The sequence below is a fragment of the Condylura cristata genome, unplaced genomic scaffold, assembly GCF_000260355.1.
Source record: "Condylura cristata isolate star-nosed mole 26May11 unplaced genomic scaffold, ConCri1.0 scaffold00017, whole genome shotgun sequence".
Classification (NCBI taxonomy): domain Eukaryota; kingdom Metazoa; phylum Chordata; class Mammalia; order Eulipotyphla; family Talpidae; genus Condylura; species Condylura cristata.
The window spans coordinates 5200999-5226098 of record NW_004567118.1 but is presented as its reverse complement, the minus strand read 5'-3'; the positions used below and the strand labels follow the sequence as shown (position 1 = coordinate 5226098).

Sequence of the window (25100 nt, the reverse complement as noted above, 5' to 3'; positions counted from 1 at the left end):
GGCCACGGGCGGCGGCGGGGCTCAGCCGTGGCCCGCGTACTTGCGGGGCGCCCCGCACCGGGGTGCAGCAGTCCCTGCTCCGTGTGACGTAGGCTGAGCCTGGAGTAGGCCCCAGGCCAAGGGCCCCGGGAGGCCATCGCCCGGCCCCTGCGCTTCCACCCGGTGGAAACGCGCCCAGGGGTGGCCAGACGGCTTTTATTACTGTGCTGACGTGAGGGGAGAGCCCAGAAACAAGGCGCCGGGCTTCCAACTCGGCCCGCGCGCCGCGGAATCCGCACTGTAACTATTTTAGAGTTGGATGCCAGAGAAGGCATGAGCCCCCTCGTCGTCACTGTTTTATCCGTGGATCTCATTTTCAGTGGAGAAAGTGGAAAGTTACGGGGTAGTTTTCGAACTAAGTGTATATATGCACTTGGCTCTGTGTTTCATAACACTGGGAAGCTTCGGAAGGTAGGTTTTGTGCAAATGCTTGTTCTTGCTCGGGAGTGGCTTCGAGGGCTTGACAGTGTTTTTGCTTGTTACAGTATGCTCAGGCTTCAGAAGAGGCTCGCCTCCAGTGTCCTCCGCTGTGGCAAAAAGAAGGTCTGGTTGGACCCCAATGAGACCAATGAAATCGCCAATGCCAACTCCCGTGAGTTTTGGGAGGCTGTGTCCTTTCCCCCATCCTTTACCTTTTATCAGATGAATGGTGTGTTGACAGTTTTCCTAGCAGACCAGGAAAACAGCTAGACTGGGGGGCTCTGTAAAATGAATCAGAAAGGAAAGGCCAAAAGTTCTTATTTGCTGGGATGACAGTGTAGAAGTCTGTTGGGGTCACCTGTTAATATTGCTAACTATTTTTAGGATGGCTATTTTGCTTTATAACTGTGTGAAGGATTTAAGAAGTAGTATGTTGCCCCTGAAATGGAGATGGCCAAGGAAATTTGAGGAGGGGTCAAGAAATTCCCTGAAACAGACTGGGGAGCAGTAAGCTAAGAGACAGGAGAGGTCTGCTGCACCTTGTGGGTCAGCACCCTGGCGGGGAAACTTGTGCTGTAGTGGTTGGCGAAGGACTGAAGTGAGGTGCACATGGGCCTAGAAGTTTTAGGAGCCTGTTAAGAGTTTTGTCACACAAGAAATCTTTGCCATTACCAGGGAATTTCTTGACCTATGTGGGTTTGGAGCATTATAATGTATTCTTGAAAAAACACTAATTTTGATGGATGAAGACCATTAGCTATAGGTGAAGCATTTAGCTAACCAGTTCTTGAAGGACTAGGCCATATCTGCACATTATTTTGACCAACCCCCCCCCCCCAAATTTTTCAGTGTTCTATAAAATTGCTGAAAGTAGAAATGTCTTTGATGGAGATATCTGGTACTTCACCCATTTTTGAAACACTGGGTCAGGAAAACGAGCAATACCTGTACTCTGCCTCTCCTATTTGGACTCTTGAATTGTGGCTGGTGTTCTTGGGGCTGAGCCTAGTGTTGTGTTTTCCCAGGTCAGCAGATCCGGAAGCTGATCAAGGATGGGCTGATCATCCGGAAGCCCGTGACTGTCCATTCCCGGGCTAGATGCCGGAAAAACACCTTGGCTCGCCGGAAGGGCAGGCATATGGGCATAGGTAAGTACACTGTTCCCATTAAATACACCTAGAACTGAGATAGTGGGGATCCTGTTGTTTGTGCCGCGTGCCCCTCTCCCCCACATACTTAAAGTCCATCTTGTTTTGTGGTACTTTCAAAGTTGAGTAGATGTAAAGTGAAATAGAATCATCAGTAAGGTGGCGTATGCTACTTAAGATGGGATGATGTGTCGAATTGGTGTTCCACAACTTGGAGGGTCTCGTCATGACTGATGTCTTTGATAACTGACTTGAAACCTGGGCACACTGTGGTGGCCTGACACATCTTTCCCACAGGTAAGAGAAAGGGTACTGCTAATGCTCGAATGCCCGAGAAGGTGACCTGGATGAGGAGGATGAGGATTCTGCGCCGGCTGCTCAGGAGATACCGTGAATCTAAGAAGATTGACCGCCACATGTAAGCACACGGCCCTCGGGCCCACAGGGCCAGTTGCTGCTTTGGTGGCTTTTTTGGCCGCAGACTACCTCATTGGCTTTGGGGTGGGAAACCTATATCTTAGGTCTTTCTAAGAAAATTTGTAGGTTTTTCTCCTTCCCATCCCCGTGTCCCATTAGGATAGCCTAGGAGTCATGTTTCTGCTCACCAAGCTATTCTGTCTGAAATCTTGGTTTGGGAGAAAGTAGTCTCTGCAACAGTGGGAGAGAGGAGCCTACATGCTTAGACGTCTTGTGTGGCGGACAGAAGGGACCTACCTCAGATCCCATTGCTACCCAGAACCTCTGCCCCTTGTGCCCTGCAGGTATCACAGCCTGTACCTGAAAGTGAAGGGAAACGTGTTCAAAAACAAGCGGATTCTCATGGAACACATTCACAAGCTGAAGGCAGACAAGGCTCGCAAGAAGCTCTTGGCGTAAGTTTCTTCAAAAAATTGGCCTCCTGGAGAAATTTAAAATGTGCTAGTACTTAATCTTGACATATATGTGGTCCAGAATACAGTGTTGTGTCGGGTGAGTTGCGTGGCCCCCTGAGCTGCACGCACCACCTGCCATCCTCCAGGTAGGGACTCTAGGTTTGTGGAAGTGGGTGTTCTGAGATGTGCGTCTCTCCCCAGTGACTCATTTCTTCAACTAACCCTGACCCATCTTCTCTCTTCCTCTACCCAGGGACCAGGCTGAGGCCCGCAGGTCTAAGACCAAGGAAGCTCGCAAACGCCGTGAGGAGCGGCTCCAGGCCAAGAAGGAGGAGATCATTAAGACTCTATCCAAAGAGGAAGAGACCAAGAAATAAAGCTCCTACCTCTTGTCTGTACATAGTGGCTGTGGCTATTGTGTTCACAGGTCATTAAAACTGTTGAATAAAAAAGATTCTGTCTGCCTGCCTCTCTGCTTCCCAAAGTTTCTGACTGCTCCTGCGTCTACCCTGTTTACAGGGCCAGAACTGGCCGGGATCTGGGCCTTGCCAGGCGCCCTGTTTCTTAGCTTATGGTCTTGCTCAGTTCGATTCCCTCCTCCACCCGTGGTGGATGGCTTTGTTTTGCTGTTTTTATTTTAGTGGCAACTAGAGGGAAGGGAGCAGCTTTGATCCAACCATCTAAAATTCTGTGCCTGAAAAGCGGCTTTTATGTCAGGTTTCAAATGTTGCTTGGGAATCAGTAGTGGGGACAGCAGTTAAGTTACATTGTTGAAGACAAAAAAATGTACTAGGGTTGAAAGCTGTCCTAGAACAGCAGAATAGTGGGGTTTCAGTAATGACCCATAGGGGAGTTGCCACACTGCTACTTGAACTCTGCCACCCCATCTGCACTTGTGTGGGAGAGGCCATGTAAAAGTGATCTTGGGGGCAAGAGCAGGTGGGGAAGCCAGACTCAGAAATGCCCAGGGACCAGCCACCACGCCTTCTAGCATCAGAGTCTGAGGCCAGAGTCCAGTTTCTGCAGTTGCTCTCCACTAAGCAGCCTGTATTTTATCTGCATCCCTTCTAACCCTTGGCCATTCTTAGGGACAGGGCTGGAACCTGGAGGGGAAGGACAGGTCTTGGTCAAGCTCCCAGCCTGGAGTATGGACCTCCTTCCCAGGCTGGACCGGAGGAGGAGGGCATGAGAAGTCACCCACCGCCAGGCCTTCCTGGAATTCGGGGAAGGACGTTGAGGTAACCCGAGTGTGGGGCACTTCTCAGGCAGGGCTCCTGTGCCTTCAGCCCAGCAGCTGGTTCCATCCTGGGCCAGAAGGTGGTGCTGTTCTCTCACTGGTGACTGCAGGTGTGGTGCACAGCTTTTGTGTCCGTTTTGGGGGTGCGGGCAGGAGAGAGATGGGTTGTAGAAGCCCATCTTGGGAAGGTTTGAGCTCAGTGGCTTTTTTTGGAACCTCACCCAGGCCTTAAAGAGGTAACAGTTTCCTCCCTGGATTCCAACTTCTTTTCAGGGCAGCACCTGGGAGCCATCCCATTAGCAGGCAGATCCCCCAGAGTAATTGCTGGATCTCTTCCACATCCTGGAGTCTTGTGAAATCCTGATTAAAAGATGTCCCTCAAAGCACATACACCTGGACCCTTCATAAAACGTCGCGTACCCTGTCAAGGGTCCTTGCCCCCAGGTAAACACTGCCTCAGCAAGTCCCAACGTTTCGTGTTCTGGATGAGGAACTGAAGCCCAGAGAAGCCAATGACTCCCCATGATCTCAGCATTGCTTGAGCCCAGCACCCGCCCCACTGTTGATTCCTCCAGACGTGGGAGAGTGTGAGTCAGAGTGGGGTGCGGCGGAGGCACTGAGCACAGCTGCTGCTGCAGGGCCATGAGCCGGAAAAGGGGTACAGGGTCCCTGGCCTCTTTCCCAAAGCTCTGTCTCAGATCGAGTGAGGTCACCTAGGTTGGTCCCCAAAGCACGGAGCCCTAAGGCTAAGAGAGGGTTAAACATGCTGCCCTTCATGTGCTCCTGGGTAAGAGCCCCCAGCCTGGGGAGGAGAGGGTAGGATGTGGCTGCAGAAGGCACAGGACCAAGGGAGTGTTGCTAGCAAGATGAGGGCTACTCAGAGGGCCTCACTCTGCCTTCCCCGCGACCCTTGTATCCACCTCTCTGCCTTTTTAGACCTCCTGTCTCTAGCTCTCACCTCCCATGAGCCTAAATAACCTTCATCCCAAGCAGGGGGAGGGCCTGTGGGAGTCAGAGGTGCATGAGCCAAATGGTAGGTTGGCACCACCAGCAGGACCCTTCCTAGACATCCTCGAACCCAGGCCAATGGTGTTGCTGGTCCAGGCACCCCCAGAGAGGCAGAGAGGAGGGCAGAGGCCATGGGAAGGGCACCAGCTGTTCCCAGCCCCCAGGCTGTGAGCATACTGTCAGTGGTTCAGCCACCCGAAAAAAAGCTGCTGTGCTCAGCAGCGTGGCAAATGGGAGAAGGCGGGAGTCCAGGCCAGCTGCTGGCTAGTGGCAAAAACAAGTGGGGTGTGCAGAAGGCTTGGCTGCAAGGCTCCCTATCTCCAGCATGTGTGTGGGTGTGAGGCCTTGATCCCTGGAGCCCCAGGCCCAGACTCTGTGTATCTCTATTTGTGTCTGTTCTCCATCTTATTGGCTGAAGGCAATGAGGGACCCAAAATGGGGAGAGGTAAGAGCCATAGAGAAGAGACGCAATCACCCAGGCTGACTTGACCATTAATTTGCTGTGTGACCTTGAGCAAGTCACTGGCCCATTCTGAGCCTCTGCTTCCCATGAATAAAAGAGACAAGGTTGGACTGGGTGATGTATATATTGGCTGAGCCACCTAATGTTTCTGAGCCTCAGTTTCTGTGAAAAGGGGACACCTTCCTCATGGGGTCACTGAGAGGATTAAGTCAAACTAAGCTCTTGGCATGGTTCCAGGAACACAGGTCTGCCTGCCTATGTGAGTTTCCCAGCCTCTGGCCTGGGCTTGTGACCCTTTTCCCTCCTACCATCAGGGATCCTAAGAAGAGGATGACTCTCCTGCTATTGACACCCTCAAAGCTCTAGGGCCTTCCTGGGCTAGAGACCCCAAGAAAAACTCAGGGAGGGGGCCTCAGGGATGGTCCCACCTGGGCTTCCTTGCTTTTGGGGTGGGGGTCTGGTAATAGGGACCCAGGAGAGGAGGCCCCACCCCCTAGGCATTCTGGCAGCACCAGCATCGCCCTGGCACCGCCCCCTCCCCCCCCCCAGCAGCCCGCCTCTCCCTCCCTCCCTGCTCCCCTCGGCCTATAAATAGCACGGGACAAGCTTGTCGTGGTGATGACGCTGGCTGGGCAGAGTGGGGGCAGGCTGAGCGCTGCCGGAGCAGGTGGGCGGCAGCACCAGTTGGGGGGGACAGGGGCGCCGCCAGGGAGGGGCGCCGCCAGGGAGGGGCGCTGCCACGCCCACGCCTCCTTAGCACCAGGTCCCAGATGACAGGCGCCATTGAGTCATCAAGGGCCGAGTCCACGGCTGTCTCGGCTGTCTCAGCGTCTCTACCTGGAGCTTGGGGGGCTGCGGGGCAAGGTTGCTCCTGGGTGGGAACTCAACCCCCCCTGCTGCAGGGCAGGCTCAGAGGGCACCACGGGATGGACCTTGGGGTCTGGTGCGCAGAGGTGTGCTGCCCTGCCCAGCTCAGGCCTCAGGTGTGCCCGAACAGAAAGGGACCGCAGCCCCACCCTCTCAGGCCTCTGCCAAACCTCCTCCTCCGCTTGCCCAGTCCATGCCAGGTCTTTCTAGGCGCTGGCGCTCCCCAGCCCCTTCTCAACACCTCCCAGTTCCCTTTCTCTAGCCTGCGGCTGCTCCAGAGGAAGGGAGTGAGGGGGCTTGGGGCTCTCTGCACTGTCAGGGGCAGCCCAAAACCCCTCCTCTGGGAAATCAACACATTGTTCCACCTACAGAGTCTTGCCCCATCTCAGTGGCTCCAAAGCCTCCCCTTCCTCTACTCCAAGCAGATACACAGGACAGACAGGTTGGGACAAGAAACATTTATTTAGGAGTCTGGGGGCTCAGCAAGGCCCCAGCAGACCCATCATGCAGCCTCATGTACAGTGGGCATTGGGCCCGCCCCTGGGACATTGCTGGGGGGCTCATGGCAGCAAACAGGGCAGTGTGACCTCTCCCTCTGCAGGGAAGAAGTGGGGCCAGGCTGGTGGGCAGGAGATGTCACTCCCACCGCATGAGAGGCTGTGACTGTGCCCAGGGTGGGGGTGGCATTGGCTGGCACGATCAAGGGCACAAGAGGAGGCTCTGAGCTTGGGGGAAGAGGGAGGATGGCACCAGAGAAAAGCAACCTGCAAGGGAGAGTCCTCTTTGTCCACTGCACCCCACTCCAGGGTGCCTACTCCTTTCCTTTCCTGGTGACCAAACAGAAGTGCCATTTTCATTTTCTGTCTCCCACACCTTCTTCTTCCCAGGGTTCTCTCTGTCTCCAAGACAAGGCTATTGATGCAGCCGGAAAAGGGGTCCTTGCAACAGCAGCCCAGAGAAAGGGGGTGAGGAAGGGCCACTGCGAGGTCAGCCCAGAGGGCGGGGTTGCTGGGATGGGGCTGCCCAGCAAGAAGGCCTGGGCAGGAACTGAGACCCCTCCCCTGGCTCCCTGGCTCTGGCAGTGGGGGGCTCAGTCCTGAAAGTGAGCAGTGTTTTGACCAAGCAGGGACGAATTTTTGTTCTCAGATGGGCATAAAGTCAGGCTGCTCTTGGGCTTCTTTTAAGAGGTGCCAGTTCTCTCGAAGGGAAAGACTCTGGTGTGGCACACCCTCCCTGACCTCTACCCTCCCTCTGCCTGCCAAGGTTTCAAGTAATGGGAGAGATTGCCACAGAACTTTCCTGAGAATTGATGGCATGATAGAGACGGGGGTAGGGGGGGACCAGGAGACAGAATCGGGATCGTCTCGCAGCCCTGCATCCCACCCCAACTCAGTCTGGTGACCATGGGACTCAGGAAGGCACCTTCCCAAGTCCCCACTTTCAGAGGGCAGCCAGGGGTTCACACACAGACCCAAGCAGAGGCTCTGTGGGGGAGAGAGGTGTCAGGCATGCAAAGGCAGTGCTGGCTGGGGAAGGCTCTCCGAGCAGCAGCAGCAGGGAAGTCACCCAGGAATGCCCCCAGGGCTGGGCTGGGCATGATGACTGGACTGGGGGTGCCTGGGCCCTGAGTGGACCTACCTGGAGCTTCCCATTCCTTCCCATTTTCTCCTCCTTCCCCACCCCCAAGTCCCAGAGGAGCCACCCCTCAGGGCACCCAGCTCAAAAATTAAAATCTCCCTTAGTATAGAGGCCCCCCCAAGCCATGGTGAGTGGACCCCAAGAGAGAGCAGAGGGAAGAAGTGTGTTCAGATGTCTGCTCCCCTCCCGGGGCCAGAAGCAAGGGCTGGGCATGGGCAGAAGTGGCATCTGGGTTCTCTTGGCTCCTCTCATATCTCAGTCAGGGCATCAGCTGGCACCAGGCCTCGCTTCTTGCCACTGCTGACGCGGATGAAACCATCAGCATCCTTACTCCTGCCCACACCTACACAGATCTGCGCGGGAGAGACATGGCGCTGAGGCCTGGCACGGCCTGCAGCTCTGGCCCCGATTCCGAGTCCATCCCACTGATGGGTTCCAGGGGTCCACCCAGGCGGTGACAGGACCAGCATCAGATGTGGCTGGAGCCCTCAGCTGAGGGGATGGAGGCAAAGCCCAGGAGGGTGTCTGGTCCAGCAGCAAGACCAGGACATCAGCAGGTGCCGAGCAGCATCTCAGGACTGAGCTCGCCATCAGCCAGCTAGGCTCAGGCCCCACAGCCATTTCACAGACCAGGACACAGGGCAGAAGGACTTGCCTGTGTTTACTCAAGTCTGAGGCAGAGCCAGCATCCACCCCAAGCCTCCGGACTCCTGACCCAGTGCTCTCCCTTGCCCTGTGGCCACCAACCCCAATTCCCACGGATGACAACAGGACAGGCCAGGCCGGGCCTGCAGCCCCCTGCCTCTCACAGGCCTTCCCTCCTGCTCCTCCATCCTCAGGGTCCTGCCCTCTCACCCACACCCACTGGGGGGCGCTGCAGGACCCCAGCACTCACCTGGTTCTCCTTGAGGCTCATGTAGCCCTGTTCCTTGTTCCCGGAGAAGGGCTGGCAGCAGCGCCAAACATTTTCACCTGGTCTCACCCGCTGCACAAAATTGGCTGGGAAAAACCCAACCCGGTCGCCAATCTTGCCCTGGAGATGAGGCTGGCAGTGAGCTCCGGTGCCTCCCCACCCCTACCTCCACCACTGCACCAGATGCCCACATCGGGCTGAGGCCAGCGTCCTCCAGACCCTGGGCTTTCTGAACCCCGCTGGGAGGGCAGGAGGGAAGCAGAGGCACTAGGGCGGGGCAGGGAGCTTCCTTAGTTAGGGTGTGGTAGGAAGAGGGGAGGTCTTTAAGGTCTGAAGGGCGGGCAGTGCCCATTGAGGGCGGACTGTTAAAGCGCCTACCAGGGTCCTTCTGCTCCCCACCCTGCCAAGTCACCTTCCACCAGTCCTCATTAGAGTCGTCCACCAGCATGATCCGATCTCCAGGCCTGGGGAGGAGACAGCCTGTGGCACGCGTGTGGCAGGAGGAACCTGCCCTTCCCAGACAGACCTGGGCACCATGTCCCCTGCAGGCCCCCCTCAGGCACAGTGGACACTCCCAGGACAGAGCCTGGGAAGGGGGCAGGAGACACAGCAGCTCCTGGCCTCTGGCCTCAGCAGACTCAAGTGTACCAGGAAGCTCCTAAGCGCCCCTCCCACTCGCGTGCCTGGAGCCTGTGGCTGGCGCCGGCTGGCAGCCCTCCGGGGCAGCTCCTCAGAGGGCACTTACTGCAGGGCTAGGTCGTTGCTCTCCTGGGGCAGAAACTTGTAGAGCGCAACGTAGGAGTACATGGGCCCCACGTCCTTCCGCAGGAGGGCTCTGGGGTGCTGTGGGAAAGAGAACACCCTGCCACTGACCCGCCGACCCTGACATGCCAACCTGGGGGACTCGGAGGTGGGACACAAGTCGTGGGTCAGTGACAGGGCAAGGTAAGATGCTGCGACTTGCTGTGTCTTCCCACCCCAAGGGGGACTGGGCCAGGGGTGGAGGGGGGACATGCCCCTCTGCCTGCTGTACCCTGGAACTGCCCGCCCTTGGGGGAGCAGCTGTGGTGCAGTAGGTGGTAGGAGAGAGAACACCCCTACCCCTTCGCTCTTTCACCCTGGCTTTGTCCAGCCCCACGGCCTCGGGATAAAGGGTGGGTGGTGCTGTCCCACGGACCATGCTCTCACCCACCTGTAGGCCAGTGACAGAGAAAAGTGACATTCCGTTCCCCTGCCTGCCAGCACGAGTGTCAGCATCACCTCACCTGCTGCCCAGGACTCTTGTCCTCTGGTCCTGACCCTTCGCTCTCAGCTGGGGCTGTGAACACTGGAGAGATTGGGGGCGGGGGGCTGGAGTGAGGCAGCAGGGAGCCCTGCGCCACCCCTGCCCCTAGCCCTACTCACCACTGTCTCCGGGCCCCTCCTCTGAGCTGCGGATGCTGCCTTCCCCGTCCTCAGCCAGCTCATCCCGCTCGCTCTGGGACGGAGAGGGGAGGGCTCAGGCTCTGATCTCACCTTCAGAGCCCCCCACCCCTGAGGCTCCCCTTTGGTGTCCACCATACCAGACTTCTTGTGGGGGACTCAGAGGCGCTGCTGAAGCTGGAGCGGTTCATCAGGGCCAAGGAGGTGCCATAGCGCAGGGTCTCGTAGACGGGGTCCACCTTCCCACTGGCGCCTGCTGACAGTCCATCCTCAAGGCCAGGCACCAGTCACCCAGCTCAGTGAGCATCTGTGCCTGTCGCTGTTGCTCACACACAAGCTCAGTGCAAACCTGACTCCTGTCCTCACTTCCCATCCTCCATCACCTAACCACACCACACAGACATTTCTACCAGCTGCCCACTTCTCGCCATCTCCACTGCCCCCAGCTGGGTCCATGCTACCGAACTGTCACAGGCTCCCAGCTGGCCTTCCTGCTCCCACTCCAACCCGCACAGCAGCTAGAATACTCTTGTAAAAGCACAAAAATTGCCCTTAGGATCCAAATTGTCCTTAGAAAAATTGCTCTTAGAAAATTTAAACAGGGCCCTCCCTGGTGGTGCGAGTGGTTAAAGTGCAGCACCATGAAGCTAGCCGCAGCCACTGCAGCACGAATTCGATCCGGGCAGGGAGCTGACCCACAGGGCGGCAGACCTCTCCTGTCCCTGTCCCGCCCACTGCTCCCCTCAGCAGTGTATTTCAGTCAATCCGCCTGTTCTGCTCCCCACTCTGTCGCTGGTGAATCCTCTCAGCCCTGCACCACTGACCTATACCCCAGCTCATGTATGCATAAATAAATAAATCTTTAAAAAGAAAATCTAAACAATCCTACATTGGACCCCAAGACCTCGCACCCATGTCCCATTGCCCCACATGCCTGTCCTCCCTGTCCCCTTCCTTCCTCGGGCCACCCTCTGCCCGCCTGTGCCTCTTCCTGCAGGCATTAGGAGCCCCTGCTCGGGCACTCCCCTCAGCCCAACTCCTTTCCAGGCGTTCTCCCAAACGATGATTCACTGTGACTGGAGCTATCGTCTATTTCACAGCTACCTCCCTTACTAGCTCCGAACTGCGCCTTCCCAGTGTCTAGCAGTGCCTGCGCTTAGTGGGTGCTCAGGAAATAGTCTGCGAACGAATGGAAAACCCCTACATCAGGACAGGAGCACGGGGTCGGGGGGGCGGCTCAGGTACCATCTGAGGCCTGTGTGGGTTTCTTATCACACCCCAGTGGGGTCCGGGCAATGGCAGGGGGACACTCACCAGTGGGTGGAGAGTCTTTGCTGGTGGTGCAAGCTGGTGGCGGCTCATGCACCAGGAGCGGGGAGCTGAAGTTGCGACGGAAGGAGGCAGACTGTGGCAGGTAGGGGCAGAGAGGGCGTGGGCAGGTCACAGCTGCTGAACAACGCTCAGTCTGCCCCCAGCCCAAGGACCACCCCTGGGGGGACCAGCCTTGAGGCCACGCCCTGCATGCCAGTCCAGTAAGGGAGTGCTCAGTGCTCGGCATGGCCCCCTCACCGTCTTGCCCGGGCACTGCTGACGGGAGATCTCCTCAGAGCACCAGAGGTGGACGCTGACTTTGCACGTCTTGCACCGCAAGCCCTGCTTGGAGTTTCCTGGGGACGGTTAGGTGCAACAAGACAGGTGGTCAGGAGAGAAGCATCCGTGGGTAAGGAGCAAAGGAGGCAGGCGGAGATGCAGGGGAGAACAGGGGGTGGGCATTGCCCGCCAGCCCTCCTACAGCTGACCCTGAAGGCTGAGTTGTTAGTACACACAGCCAGGCTGGCTGCCCCCGCCCACCCTAGGGGCTTCACTGGTCTGCCCAGGGTGAGGGGCACAGGTGGAGTAGGGGGCCCCAAGAGCAAGAGCCCCAGCAGGTGCAGGCCCTCTCCCACGCCCACCCCCTCCCGCCCAGGCACCTACCCACAATGAGCTGCCGGCACAGCTCACAGGGCCCAGCTCGCTTGAAGATGTGCTCCTGGAAGCTGTGCAGCCTCACTGGTTTGAGTGGTGCCAGGGGGCGCGGGATCGGGCAGGGGGAGGGGGCCGGGGTGGGCAGGCGGCCGCTGTCCGTGGATGCTGGTGGCGGGGAGGGCGGGGGCAGCGGGGTTGGGGGCGTCAGCAGCACCTCCGTGGGGCACTTGAGTTCAGAGCCAGCGCGCAGGAAGAAGTTCTCCACACTCTTACTTCGGAGGATGGTCTTGAGGGAAAGCGAGCGCTTGAGGCGCTGGAGCTGTGAGAGGAAGAGGGGCGGGAGGGCATCACGGGGCGGCCCCTCCCCCAAGCAGCCCAGGAGGGGCCGGTGTGGGCCTGGGGCCAGAGACATGAAATACTGGAGAGGGGACCTAGTTCCAAAAAGTGGGTCACAATCCCAGACACTCACCCGAGCCAGGCAGGTAACTTCCTTGAGGAAGTTCTGGCTGGACAGACATACAGGAGTGGTGGGGACTGCGGCAACCTGGAGGGGGGGATGGGGGGGGATGGTGGGTGGGCAGCTACCGCTGGTTTCCTCTAGCCAAAGGGGATTAATCATACAGCCAACCCACTGCTGCCGAGTTTTCCAATTTTTCAAAAGAAATCTAGAATTTCATGTGAAACTGAATAGAAATAAATTCAATATTAAAAATCATATCTACTTAATATGTTCATTTGAGTCTAGGACTCAGGACAATGAGGACTCTCTTATTTTTGTTAAGATTTTATTTATTTATCTTTGTGTAGAATAGCTGGGGTGCAGACCAGAGGTGTGAGAGGGGGAGAGGATTCACCAGAGACAGAGCGGGGAGCAGAACAGGCAGATGTACTGAAACACACTGCTGAGGGAGCAACGGGCTGGGCTGGCGAGACAGGTCTGCTGCGTCACGTGGGCCACCCCCCTGGCCAGGGATGGAACCCAGTCGTCAAGGTGACAGTGCTGACTTAACCCCCAGGCCACCAGAGACGTCCCAAATTCAATGTTTTATTTCCTTTCCTCTCTTTTTCTTACCCCTTGTTTTTTTCACTAATAGTAAACCTCAATCCATACAAATACATGACCTCCTTAATTTTTTTAATGGCTACACAGAATTTCTTTGTATGGGTGCACAATTTTGGGGAGGCAAACAAAGCACTCAGGGCCTCCAATTTTCCACCTATGTTCTTGGACAGGCTGGGACTGGAGCATGGTCATCCAGGACCTTCACTGCCGCCTCCAAGCACCTGTCACCTCAGCGGTACCCTCCTCTGGCCCCTACAGCCCCTGTGTCCATCTGTCCCTTCCCATCTGCCCTCCATCCAGCTGCTAGGGAGGTGACCTCTGACCCTGCTAAAAGTATTTCATGGCTCTTTAGGACACAGCCCCAGCTCTTGCCCTGGCTGAGAACTACCCCTGGGCCAAATCTGCCCTCCCGCCAGCAGCCAGATGTGAGGATTCCGGAGCTATCTGCTTTATATCGATGGTGTGTCCCCTTCTCTGCTTCTTCCAGTGAACACCCTCTCTCCATCAGGGATTCCAGTGACCCCTCCTCCTGCCGGAAGTGCCCTTGTGCTGGGATTCCAGCTGGTGGAACCACTCCTCTGCTGGTGCCCGCTGCACCTAGACTACCACCTTTAAGCTCCATTCAGGTCCATGTTATCGTGGCTCATCCCCACAGGAGAGTGTGCTCCCCCCCCCGGGGCAGGCATGGTGGCTTCAAATCCCCCCATGGGGGCTCCACACATCATAGCTGCTTAGCCAAGGTTTGTTGAATAGATAACGTGCAAGTGGCCAGAATCCTAAATGGAGCCTGTGTTCTGGAGCTCAGGGTCAATCCGACAGGGTCACACCCTCGTGGAGTCTGTGTCATTCTCTACCTTGCCCCGCTCCTCTCCCACTGAGAGCCCCCTCCCTCTGCCCACTCCTTTCCACCAGTAATAGAAAAAGAGGATCAACGGGCTGGCTTCAGGCACAGAGACTTGGCCTGGGTTCTCCGCTGGCACATTGGGTGGCTTGTGTTCCGTGGCTGCCGGCCTGGCACTGGCTGCCAAGGGGAGGGAAATGGTGGCCCCTCGAGTCCCAGGGAGTCCAGCAGAGAGCCAGGAGGAGGGAGAAGAAGAGAGGGAGATGTTTGGGCACAGGGCAGGCGCTGGTGTGCCAGCAGAGAGGCCAGGCCCCTGGGGTGTCTGGCAGGCTGAGTTGCCTGGTTCCTTCCAAATGGAGCTTCCTGGATAGCATTGTGGGCTTCTTTGTACATATGAGAGAAGTAGGGTCCCCGACACCTGGGAGTGGGGGCAGAGGTGGAGGGCCAGAGGGATGACTAGTTGGAATACAAATGTATTCTATGGGCCGAAGGTGGTTCTTGGAAGGGACCATGACGGAGGGCAGAGAGCACATGAAGTCTTTGCAGGACGTGCTGAGGATGGGACAAGGCCGAATCCTGCTGCCTATAGCCAAGTCACTTCCTCTCTTTCTGAGCCTCAGTCTCCCCACAGCCCAGAGAAAGGAGGCAGACTCTGAGCAACGCAAGGCTGCGTCCACAAAGCAAAAACACAAACTCAGCTATAGCAAGAGGTGGTCCTTGCCAGAGGACCAGAGTTGAGCTTCTATGAGCTAACATGGTCAGCATCTCAGTATCTCGGTGCTACCCTCTGAGGTGGTGACCATTATTGTCCCACTTTTCAGAAAAGAAACCGAGTTTCGTGGGGGTTAAGCCACTTGCCGACCATGAGTCCACAGCTGGTAAGTAGCAGAGCCAGGGCCTGAACCAGTGGCTCTACTGAGCCCAAACAACCTGGCTGCCCTGGGCCTGCCTTGGCCCCAGCTGTGTCCTAGGCCTGTCCACCACATCCATCAGTCAGGGTTAGAAGGGACGTGAAAGGGGCCCTCCCTGGTGGTGCAAGGGGTTAAAGCACAGCATGATGAAGCTGTCCGCAGCCACCTCAGCACCAGTTCAATCCCTGCCAGGGAGCTGACCCACATGGTGCAGCAGACCTCTCCTGACTCGCCCGCTGCTCTCCTCAGCAGTGTACTTCGTCGATCTGCTTGTTGTGCTCCCCGCTTTCTCTCTGGTGAAATCTCTCACAGCTCCTCTACCTCTGCCTTGTACCCCAGCAATGTATGAATAAATAAACCTTTAAAAAAAAATAAAGGGGGACCTGAAAGACTGAAGAGCAGTCCCCCTACCCCATGTCACTCCCTGCAGGCCCTGGCCACATCCCCTGGGCATGGCTACCTCCCTGTAGCTCCCGTTCCAGAAGCACACCCTCCCTGGGACAGTCACTCCATCTTTGGGCAGCTGTTCTAGCTGGAAAGTGCTTCTCTATATAGAGCTGAAACCTGTGACTTCTGCCTGTCAGTCCTTGTCCCTCCCTTGGCTCCAGAAAAGGCAACTCCTTATACACATCAGTCCTTCAAATATTCAAAGACTTCAATCATGTCACCTCCCAACCCCTTCAGGCCATTATTTCCATTCTCGCAGGGTGAGATTTCAAACCTCCCCACTCTCCAGACTGTGCCCTTGCCTGGTCCCCCCGGCCTCAGTGCCAGAGGCACTAAAGGCCTCTGGAACAGAATGTTCCCCAGCACCAAGACAGCCCCAACTCTGCTCACTGTGAGCCCCAGACTCTGCTCACTTAGGCCATCGGGGGTGACTGGCAGATGTCAAGGATTACTGCTGGGGGCACTTGCTAAAGGACTCCATGCCTGCCCACTCTGGAGACATTGGGCTTGGCTACTCAAACCTCACTTCGGCTCAGCCTAGCCAGGTATTCCCACCCCCTAAGACTCCTTTTTCCCAGAGAGGACCTTTCCCCAGCTATCTTTATGGTGCCTCTACGGTTCCTGGACCCACTCCCTGGCATGAGAAGTTGCCAGGTACCCTGGCAAGCTGGCCCACCTGGATCCTAGTCCCTCCTAATGTAGCAGGAGCTTGTCTGGCTTCAGGCCTGGACCACCAGCTGTTTCTTCTGAATCCCCCCCAGAGGCAGGGCTTGGCCCACAGCCTCCCACCTGCCCACATCCTGGATGTCCCTTCTTTCCTCCGTTTCCCTCAGCATCTCCTCACTGACTGCTAGTTCCTGAAAGGGCAGAAGCCAGCTGTGGTGGGTAGTGGCAGATGTGGCACATGCCCAGGGCAGCAGGTTGCTCTTGGTCATTTGTGGCCATGGCACAGCTGGCAGGGTCTTCCCAAGGATGGCACCAAAGGGAGCAATAGCAGAATGGTGGGGTAGGATGAGGACCCTGAGTAGCTTGGGTGCATGGGTGGAGACCCACCCTTAGGGTGATAGGCAGGAGGTTGGACTTGGGTTGCCAAGAAATGCCCAGGGGCCCCAGTGCTGAGGAATAAGCCTGGATGTTGGCTTCGTTAAGGGATGCTTACCAGCCCCCTTTGTTGTACCTGCCTCAATCTGCCTTATGATGGGTGGGCAGTAAGCACCTCCTTCTCCATTGGGACAGGATGAGGTGGGGAATGGAAGGAAACTGGCAAGGCCCTGAATTCTCTCCTGGTGCATCTCTGCCCTTCCCTGTACTGACCCTCCCAGACCCACAGTCCAGCCTGTGTGGTTATTCCTGACTCGTACTTTACAAGGCTGGGGTGTGGGGAGGAGGGCAAAGGGACAGGGTCCCAACTGGCTTGGCACAAGCACCCTGGCAAGGTGTATCCCCCATTCCCTCTGCTCCTTGGATCTCCTGGGCTCAGACCCAAAGGGATGGCATTGGAGGGTCCTTGGGGTGGGAGGAGGGAGATACAAACAAGCAAGGTCCTGACCTCCCCCTCCCCACACAGCTGAGTTGGCAGCTTCCTGCTACTTTGCTGAGGCAGCACTACCCAGAGCTCCTGCAGGCACTGCCTGCTCTGGGAGCGCTCTCAAGGAGGGGGACCAGCAGCCAGACCTGGGTAGAGGAAGCAGGGCCCGCACGGGCGCCCCCCTCTCCTCTCAACCCCCCCCCCACTCCTTGAGAAGCAAGCTGGGGCATTGTGTCTACCTGCCCAGGGTGACCAGAGGCAGCTGAGGAGGTTGGAGGCACTGGAACCAGGATGGGACCCGCTGCTTGAAAGAAGCTGTCCCAAAGACTCCAGGCAATATCCTCCCAACCCAGCCCTCCATTCCTCTTCAGTAGTCTCGGCTCTCTGAGGGGGGCAGTTAACTCTGTAGCCTGAGAGGCCAGAGCCTCATCTCAGAAGGGGGCAGAAGGGGGCAGCAGAAGGGGGAGTCCCTCTGGTATAGACATAGGGAGCTACTAGGGGTGCTTCAATCACCCCACCCTGGTCCTCCTCACCTGCCCCTGGTTGCTCCCAGATGACCTTGACCTTGAATTAATCCCATATCCTGGGGGTGGGAGGAATGGTTAAGATGGAGTGAGGATGAAGAAGGGAACTGAAAAGAGCTTCTAGCGAACCCGAGGACATCAGAGCCCCCACCCACTGCTGGATCTCACTGCCCACCCTCACCCCCATCTGGACAACAGGAGCAGGGTGGAAACAAAACACCAGGGTAGAAGGGAGCAAGAAAAAGATCTTGGCCTGGAGCCTGGGGAGGAGGCAGGGAGCACCCTTCACACAGCCCCTTCTGGCCCCAGCCCCTTTGAGTTTGCCTCACGAAAAACTTCTGGCCGGTCAGTCCTGAGCGCCTAGAACTTGGGAAGGGAGCGGACAAATTAGAGGGGGTGGGGTGGGCTGAATGTGAGCGGTAGCCTCCCCTCACCCCATTCGGCGCCCGCCCGGAGTCTGAGCTCCGCCTGCCTTCGCAGGGGAATAATTTATTCATTGTGACTCCCGCAGGAGTAACAATCATACATAGTTAGGGTTAATTATGACATTCATTAATGACGATGGCTTCTGGTTTTTAGCGGTCCCTCCCACCCCTCACCTCGCGCTGTCCCGCTCCCGAGATGGGGGGTGGGGCTGCCTGTCTTTCAGCTTCGGAGCCGCAACAACAGTCGGCCGCCTGCGCTGGACCGCGCTGCCGCAGCCCCCAGAACCCAAAGCTGCGCACCCCCGGCCGCGGCCTCACGTCCCCGAGCCTAACCCGGCTGGCAGGCGGGGAACGCAGGACTGCGGCGGGTCCGAGAGACAGCCGGAGGTTCAGAGATAAACACTTGGAGACGCCGAGAACGGGGAGGGACGCACACGAGACCTCAGGAGAGACAAACAGGTTGTAGAGACACATTCGGAGGGACGCAGGCGAGGTGCTGGAGACCTGGCGGGCGCGGGAGGGGCGCGCCTGGCACGCACTCACCGGCGCGTACACCGACCCACAGCCGCTACACACCGCCACGCGCTCCCTCCGCCCGCGCTGCGCCGATTCCCTCCAACAAAGCCCGGGTCCAGCCTCCCTGGAGGGTCGCGGCAGCGCGTCCGCTCGTCACGCGCGCTAGGGCGCGCCGTGCTCGAGCGGTGGGGGCTCCTCGTGGCCCCTCGTGACGAACGCACTGCCCCCGGCCGCCGCTCGGAACCTGAGGGATCACGTGCATCTCGCTACCGTGACCCCAGGGCACACGCCCCACAGTGGCCACCGCGTCAGGAGGAGGGCTCCAGGGTCAGGGGCGCATCGAGCGGCGGTCCAGCCCTCGCCCTTCCGCCCCCCGAGTTACCTTGGTTTCCTGGAGGGCAGAGACGGTCTCCGGGGGGCTGTGGGTGGCCGCGTCATCCGGTTCGTTCTCCTTCTCGCTCATTTCGGTCATGGTTAGAGGAGAGGGGGAGCGAGGGTGCTGAGACCCGACGGCTGACCCGCCGGGGGCAGGCTGTGGGTGACGGGCGTTTCTCCGGGACCCGAAGCCCGTCTCCGGAGACCGCCCCGCAATGAATACCAGGAGAACCCCCCCAGGCAAAGCAACCCCCCTCTCCTGGACGCCGGTGGAGTAAAGTTCCGGGCTTGGCCGGTGAGGGGGAGGTGATCACACCAAGCCGCGGGAGCGGGACGACCCCAGGAGTGAGCACCGGGGGTCTGCAGAAGATGCTGCTCGCAGCGAGGGGAGGAGGGAAGTGGGGACGCGAGGATGAGCCGAGGGAGGGAGCGACCGAGCTGTCGGTGTCCGGCGGCCGGCTCCACCGTCCTTTGCGCCCGCCCCCCATCCTCCTCCCCCTCCCCCCCGCCGGCCCCTGCCGGGCACCCGGCGGCCCCTCCGCCCAGTCCTCGCCTCCCAACTTTGATTTAGGAGGTCGCTTGGTCCCTCCCCCTCCGCTCCGCGGCTCCCCCGCGCCGCTATGCAAATGAGATTCTCAGCTATTGGTTGCTGCGAGGGCCGAAAGGGCGAGCTGGGCGGAGCCTGGGGGGGCTCGCCGAGATGGGGAGGGGCTTGGCGTGGAGCGAAGTGAGGCGTCCGCGGTTTTACACCAAAAAATAACCTCCATTTCGGGAGGGGGCATGACAAGGTTGAGAGGAGGCACGGGATATCGTATGAGGTTCTAAATAGGGTTGGGGAAACAGAAATAGCTTCATCTATAGAGGTATAGCTGTGAGATCGAAGTTAGGACTTGCAGATAAAGACGGAAGATGCCCAACGTTCGTGGAGAAAGAATGGGGACACTTGTGCCCCGTTAACTGCAAGTCTCTTTGCCCCGGAGAGACTCTCTCCACACATCCTTCACATCCTTGGACTATAGGTTAGGGGTTTCCTCAAGCAGAGAAGCGGTAACATCATCATGTGTCAAAGGCCAAGCCCGACAATGCCAGTTTTGTGGATGAAAAGTACAACTGTATTCCGGTGTGTGAACTCCAGCAGAAAGGAGCCTCAGTCCCTACATCTGCGGTCCCCTCTCCCTGACACCACCGCCTCCTAAAGACCCTACCACAAATGGAGTTAGGCCGGAGGACCCCGAGAGGCAGAGGAGACCCTCCAAGTGCCCTGTCTCTACCTGGTCTGAAGGTGCATCTTGCTTACTGCTCTCCCCCAAGGCCCCTTCTTCACCTGCAGTCCTCTTTCATCCTGCTCCTTCAGGCCCTGGCCAAAAGGTGTAACTTCACATCTTGATCTATCCAAGGAAGGAGAGTTAGTTTAGGGCTTGAAAGAATGCTTTCCTGGGTGTGAGTGGGGTCTAAATTTCCCTTTTCCAGGGGTTCCTCAGTTGTGGTTGATGAGATGGGGAGGGTGTGGCATTCAAGAAGGTCCTCCTGCCTTTATGCCATCTTTGGAGGACAGGGGCTGAGCACTGGCCCCTCCCCCCCACCCATGCACGCAGCCATTCATGCCACCTCTGCCTCCCAGGATGAGCTCACCCTTGGAGCACTGCTTAGGTTACTGTGTCCAGGAATAGAGATTTATTTGCCAGTGGCAGAAGTAGGACAAGGGCAGACGTGAGCGTTTGTGGTTGTGGGTGCTTGGCCTACTCCCCCTCCAGATCAAACCTCTGCAGCCATGGACTCCCCATTAGTTTTCCCGAAATAAGCTTCAACAGGACCTGGCATCAACCCTCAAACCCGTTTCTCCGAAGGCCCATGATTGCCAACCTGTTCCCAATCTATTCTGAGAGCTACTGTCCTCCTCTTGCCCAGTCAGTGTACCCCCCTGCACCCCACCACCCAGGATAACTCAGGGGTGCCTGGGACACCGGGCCTTCTAGGTTTGGAGACTCCTTGGGGGGACACTCCTGTTTTTCCCCAAAGAGCAGGGGCTCTGGGTTCACCTCTAACTAACTGTGTGACCTTGGACAGGGAAGGAAAGCTGCTGAAGCCTTGACTTCTTCCTCAGCAAAATGGAGATTCACCTCATTGTGAGGAGGATGGATGAGGTAGTGCAGTTTGTTGCTTAGTCTAGGGAAACTAGGCAGGGAAAGTTCCTTTTCTTCTTTCGTTCCTTTCTTCCAGGAGATTTATCCCTTTCCAGTGTTCCCCTGAGGCAGAAAAAAGAAAGAGCTTCCCTTCACTGTTGGAGCCTGTTATTCCATGGGGGCCAGAGGCGATTCGGACCACAGGGAAAAATTCCCAGGGGAGTCAGTGTTGCCCGTGCTCAAGGCAAGTCTGGGAAGTTGGTGGACCCTGGACCCACATGGCCTCAACATCAGAGCCTGAGTGGAGGCAGCTGTGAGGAGGTGGGGGCTGGATCCCGTGACCTCTGGATGTCCTCTCTGGCCTGCAGTCTTTGTGTTTCCAGCATCTTTCACCAACTAAGTCTGAGTCATTTCTCTCAGCCTGGACGACTCCCACTGCAGTGGCTCAGGGGCAGGGCAGGAGCAGCCTGACTAGCTTCTCCAGGAGCAGAACATTGTCCCATCGCAGACCCAGAGGGCAGGAGTGAGGGTAGGCAGAGCCAGGGCTGAAGTGCTACAGCAGGGTTAGGGGCCATTGCACCTGCCCCCGGGTTCCCCAGCAGCAGCCATGAGGGACCTAGGAGGTGTCTCTTACTAGAGCTGAGTGGGTGCTGATGGACACTGGGCCTGCGGGAGTCTAGGGGCAGAGGAAGGACGAAAGGACTTCAAATCTGCATGTGACACAAAGCCCAGCGCATTGGCATCTTGACCTGCCTTTGCTTCCTGTCTATGACCTTGGGCAGAGAATGGTCCACCGCTGGAGGGACTTTGTTTCCTTCTTTTTAGACTGGCATAATTGGACCAGGCTAGGTTGAAATGGGGGAGTTAGATTAAAGTGGGGGCAATAATAGTGCACCCCTCACTGAGGACTAGATGAGTTGATATGGGTAATAGCTGAACAGTGTAAGGACACAACAGGTGATGATGATGATGATGGGTCCTTAACCTTGGGCTCACAGGTAAGTTCAGGGAGTTCATGAATCCCTTGAAAGTGTGTAAAATTTTGGATTTCTTGGGGAACGTCCAGAGCTTTCATTTGCTCCTCAAAGACCTAAGATCTTTCAGATTAAGAACCACAGGCCTGGGCTCTCCCTGGTGGCGCATCTCATCTGGTTAAAACACCGCACTATGAAGCTCTCAGAAGCCACTGCAGCATGAGTTCCATCCCCAGCCAGGGAGCTTACCCACGTGGGTAAGCTCTCCTGACCACAGCTCCCCTCAGAGTGTAGTTCAGTCAATCTGCCTGTTGCACTCTGTCATACCCCTACCTCTCGCCTATACCCCAGTTCTGTAAGCATAAATAAATAAGTCTTAAAAAAAAAAAAAAGAACCACAGGCCTGAAGGAGCCCGAGTTTCCCTCTAATCTGAGGGCTTGAGAGTCTGAGTTGAGGGAGTCCTCTTTTCTTCTGTAAGGAATGATTTATTTTCTCTCACTAGCCCCTTCAGTTCAAGCCTCTCCACTGTGGCCTCTGACCCCAGGGGTTGCCACAGACTGCCCAACCTGGAAACGGGAGTGGCTTGCCTTTCCCTCCAGCTGTGGGATCATGGTTCTGGGGGCAGGTGGGGGGATCCATCGTGGTTGAGGCCAGGTTAGGGTTCTCATTTCTCAGCTGGGGAGAGGAAAAGGGCCAGACTGGCAAGGTGAGAGAAGCAGAGGACCCAGTGAGAGGCCTGGCCTCGTCCAGTCACCTTTACTTTTCCTAACCAGCCCACCTGGGGCCCCAGAGGCAGATACCTCTCTAATGAGCTAAGGCCCATGGCAGGCATCAGTAATTAAGATTTTATGGAAATATGGATGGCTCTTACGCAAGTGCCTGACACACTTCCTGACTGGCATCTGGGACAGCCAGGTCCCCAAGGGCTGGAGGAGGCCCCTCCACCTCCTGCTGCCGCCAGCCCCTGAGCTGAGACACTGGCTCACAGCCACCCTCCTATGGCCTGTGGCACTGTCCCTTCTCCCTGTGCCCCAGACCCCCTCGAGGAGAACAACATGGGTCCCAGTGTGGCCAGTCCTTCACCCCAAACCCCTGCCAAGCCCTCCAGGAGACCTGTTCTTATATGAGGCGGATATGGGTTTGGGGCTGTCCCTTCTTCAGTGAAGAAAACATTTTTGCAGGAAGACATGTCTTCTGTTCTATTCCTTCCCCTCCAGGTTGGGGATCGAGGGCTGCACTGGGCAGCAAGCAGAGGGCAGTTTCTCTTATCGATTTGGGCAGACAGACAAAAGACAGTCCTGGGGCCTCAGTGGCTTTTTCAGGTTTTAATGATCTCTCTGAGCCAACGGTTGTGGCCAAGGCGGCAGGCTTCAAGGCAGGGAGGCCAGGCCAAGAGGCTGGCAGGCCCACGCTCCCCAGCGCCTTTGGTATTCAAGGCCTCAGGTGATAGCCACAGAGGCCAGCAGCGGAAAAGCCTGCCCAATCCACTTACCCTATGAGGGCTGGCAACAAACTTGTGCAGTGTGTGGTGGGGTGCTGGTGGAGGGGTGGGGCCATGGCCCCTGGCAGCCTCTCCCCAGGCCCTGTGCCATTTTGCCCACCCTTATCTCTCAGGCCTCTCATACTGTACCAAGCCATGGTTTTCTTTCTCTAGTTCATTCTCCCTACACCCTCATAAGACATCTGTTGCCAAGCCATCACCTTGGATTGAGCCAGGGGTGGGCTGAGCACCCCAAATACTGAATGAAAGATTTTTGCTGCTGAGGGCCCCTGGGTAGATTGGAGTGGAGACTTGGAAAGAAGGGAGGGTGAAGTCTGGAAGCAACGATCAGGTGTTAGAGGTGAGGGTGACCCTTCTCTACCACCTGGGGGAAGCTAAGGTATTGAGGTTGGGAGGGTGGTGCCCATAACTCTTCCCTCCAGACCAGCTGGGTCACTCTAGTTAGGGAGGTTTCCTAGGACTGAATCTGCACCCTCTGAAGCAATAGGGGTAACTGGAGCCAGCCCCAGCCCACACCGCCCCCTGCAGGCTGCACAGAAAGCTGTGCCAGATGTCCCTCAGGCAGGGGCCACTAGGCCAGGCCCCTGAGAGTACATCTGAGGCCAGAAACCTCCAGCTCCTTAGTAAGTACCTGCGTGACTCTGAACACTGACAACTCCTGACCACTGCCTTGCTCGAGTCCTTCCTGTGACTCCTGACCCAGAAAATGCAGCCTACAGAGGGTCTCTCTGAGAGGACTGGGGGAGTTGGAAGCAGTAAGGACAGGAGAGGTGGGGGCTCCTTGCTGACAGAGGCCATCACCTGGAGTATTCCAAGCAGAGGGAATAGCCTGGGCAAAGGCACAGAGGTGTGAAACAGAACAGTCTGTTCTGAAAGCCTCAGGTGAGGAGTGAGATTGAAAGAAAAAGGAGACAAAAGGTCTTGAAGGCTGAGCCAAGAAGCTGGTGTACCTGGAAGGCTCTATATTAAATGTTTGTGCAAGTCTGAATTTGACTCAACAGTACCCTTGCAAAAAAATAAAAGTATAAAAAGACTATCTAGGGGTTAAAGTTTCACATCTAGCAAACAATCACCAGCCACTGCAGCTTGTGTTCAATCCCTGGCCAAGGAGCTGACCCACATGGCGCAGCAGACCTCTCCTGTCTCATCCGCTGCTCCCCTCAGCAGTGTATTTCTGTGGATCTGCCTTTTCTGCTCCCCACTCTGTCTCCGGTGAATTGTCTTACCCCCTGCACCTCTGGCTAACACCCCAATTCTTGTATGCATTTTTTAAAGATTTATTTATTTATTCATATAGAGCTGGGGTACAGGCCAGAGATGTGGAGGGTGAGAGGACTCACCAGAGACAGAGAGGGTGGCAGAACAGGCAGATCACAAAGTACACTGCTGAGGGGAGCAGTGGGCGCGTCAGGAGAGGTCTGCCTCACCATGTGGATCTCCTCCAGGGCAGGCGGGATTGAACTCATGTGGAAGTGGCTTAAGCTTCTTAGTGCAGAGCTTTAACCCGCTGTGCCACCAGGGAGGGCCCCAATTCTTGTATGCATTTAAAAAAAAAAGAACATCCATGTTTATTTTACTATGAAAGAAACGATTTTAAGTGCTAACTATTGTATGCCACCAATGTCCTGGAAGATGGGCCATAGTGACACAGGGGTCTGTTCTCTAGTGGAGGACAGCTCTGGGAGCAGTGGGAGTCAGGCAGTGCTCCCTGGGGCTGGTAAGGTCTTCAGAAGATCTCTCTGGCTCCCAAGATCAGCAAGTTGAAAACAGGGACCAGAGTAGCAGACTTTTAGGACTTTCTGGTTTTGCTGCAGGAATGGACAGGAGAGAGTCCTCTGTCTTGGCCTGAGACCTGAGCGGACAGCAGGTGTGCGGGGCA

General features: G+C 56.8%; 2 protein-coding genes across 3 annotated transcripts in view; one reads left to right on the top strand and one right to left on the bottom strand.

The window, feature by feature from the left end:
• The window catches only part of RPL19 (ribosomal protein L19), a 3309-nt gene extending 361 nt beyond the window's left edge, over nt 1-2948 (top strand). The window contains exons 2-6 of the mRNA XM_004684258.2: nt 525-631; nt 1485-1607; nt 1905-2025; nt 2369-2479; nt 2733-2948. Of these exons, the coding sequence (XP_004684315.1) occupies nt 525-631; nt 1485-1607; nt 1905-2025; nt 2369-2479; nt 2733-2856 (586 nt within the window). The 3' untranslated portion in view covers nt 2857-2948. The remainder of the gene's footprint in view (nt 1-524; nt 632-1484; nt 1608-1904; nt 2026-2368; nt 2480-2732) is intronic.
• Nucleotides 2949-7801: 4853 nt separating this feature from the next.
• On the bottom strand, nt 7802-18786 carry STAC2 (SH3 and cysteine rich domain 2). Of its 2 annotated transcripts, none has more exons than XM_012726145.1 (11): nt 18630-18786; nt 12002-12311; nt 11597-11694; nt 11342-11432; nt 10168-10280; nt 10010-10082; nt 9871-9932; nt 9351-9448; nt 9018-9069; nt 8588-8725; nt 7802-8045 (listed from the first exon to the last, which is right to left on the bottom strand). In XM_012726145.1, exons 1-11 carry the CDS (start codon nt 18717-18719, stop codon nt 7941-7943), a joined length of 1230 nt encoding a protein of 409 aa, XP_012581599.1. In that variant the 5' UTR covers nt 18720-18786; the 3' UTR covers nt 7802-7940. The 2 variants fall into 2 exon arrangements, with proteins under 2 accessions (XP_012581599.1, XP_012581600.1); XM_012726146.1 differs by having other exon boundaries at nt 9871-9923.
• Nucleotides 18787-25100: the final 6314 nt, after the last annotated feature.

Excerpts from the sequence above, each read along its gene's own strand:
- STAC2 (XM_012726145.1), bottom strand. The coding sequence starts at position 18,719 with ATGACCGAAATGAGCGAGAAGGAGAACGAACCGGATGACGCGGCCACC. Across the intron at positions 11,433-11,596 it reads AGCAGTGCCCGGGCAAGACG|TCTGCCTCCTTCCGTCGCAA; the intron begins GTGAGGGGGCCA and ends TACCTGCCACAG. Across the intron at positions 8,726-9,017 it reads CTAATGAGGACTGGTGGAAG|GGCAAGATTGGCGACCGGGT; the intron begins GTGACTTGGCAG and ends CCTCATCTCCAG.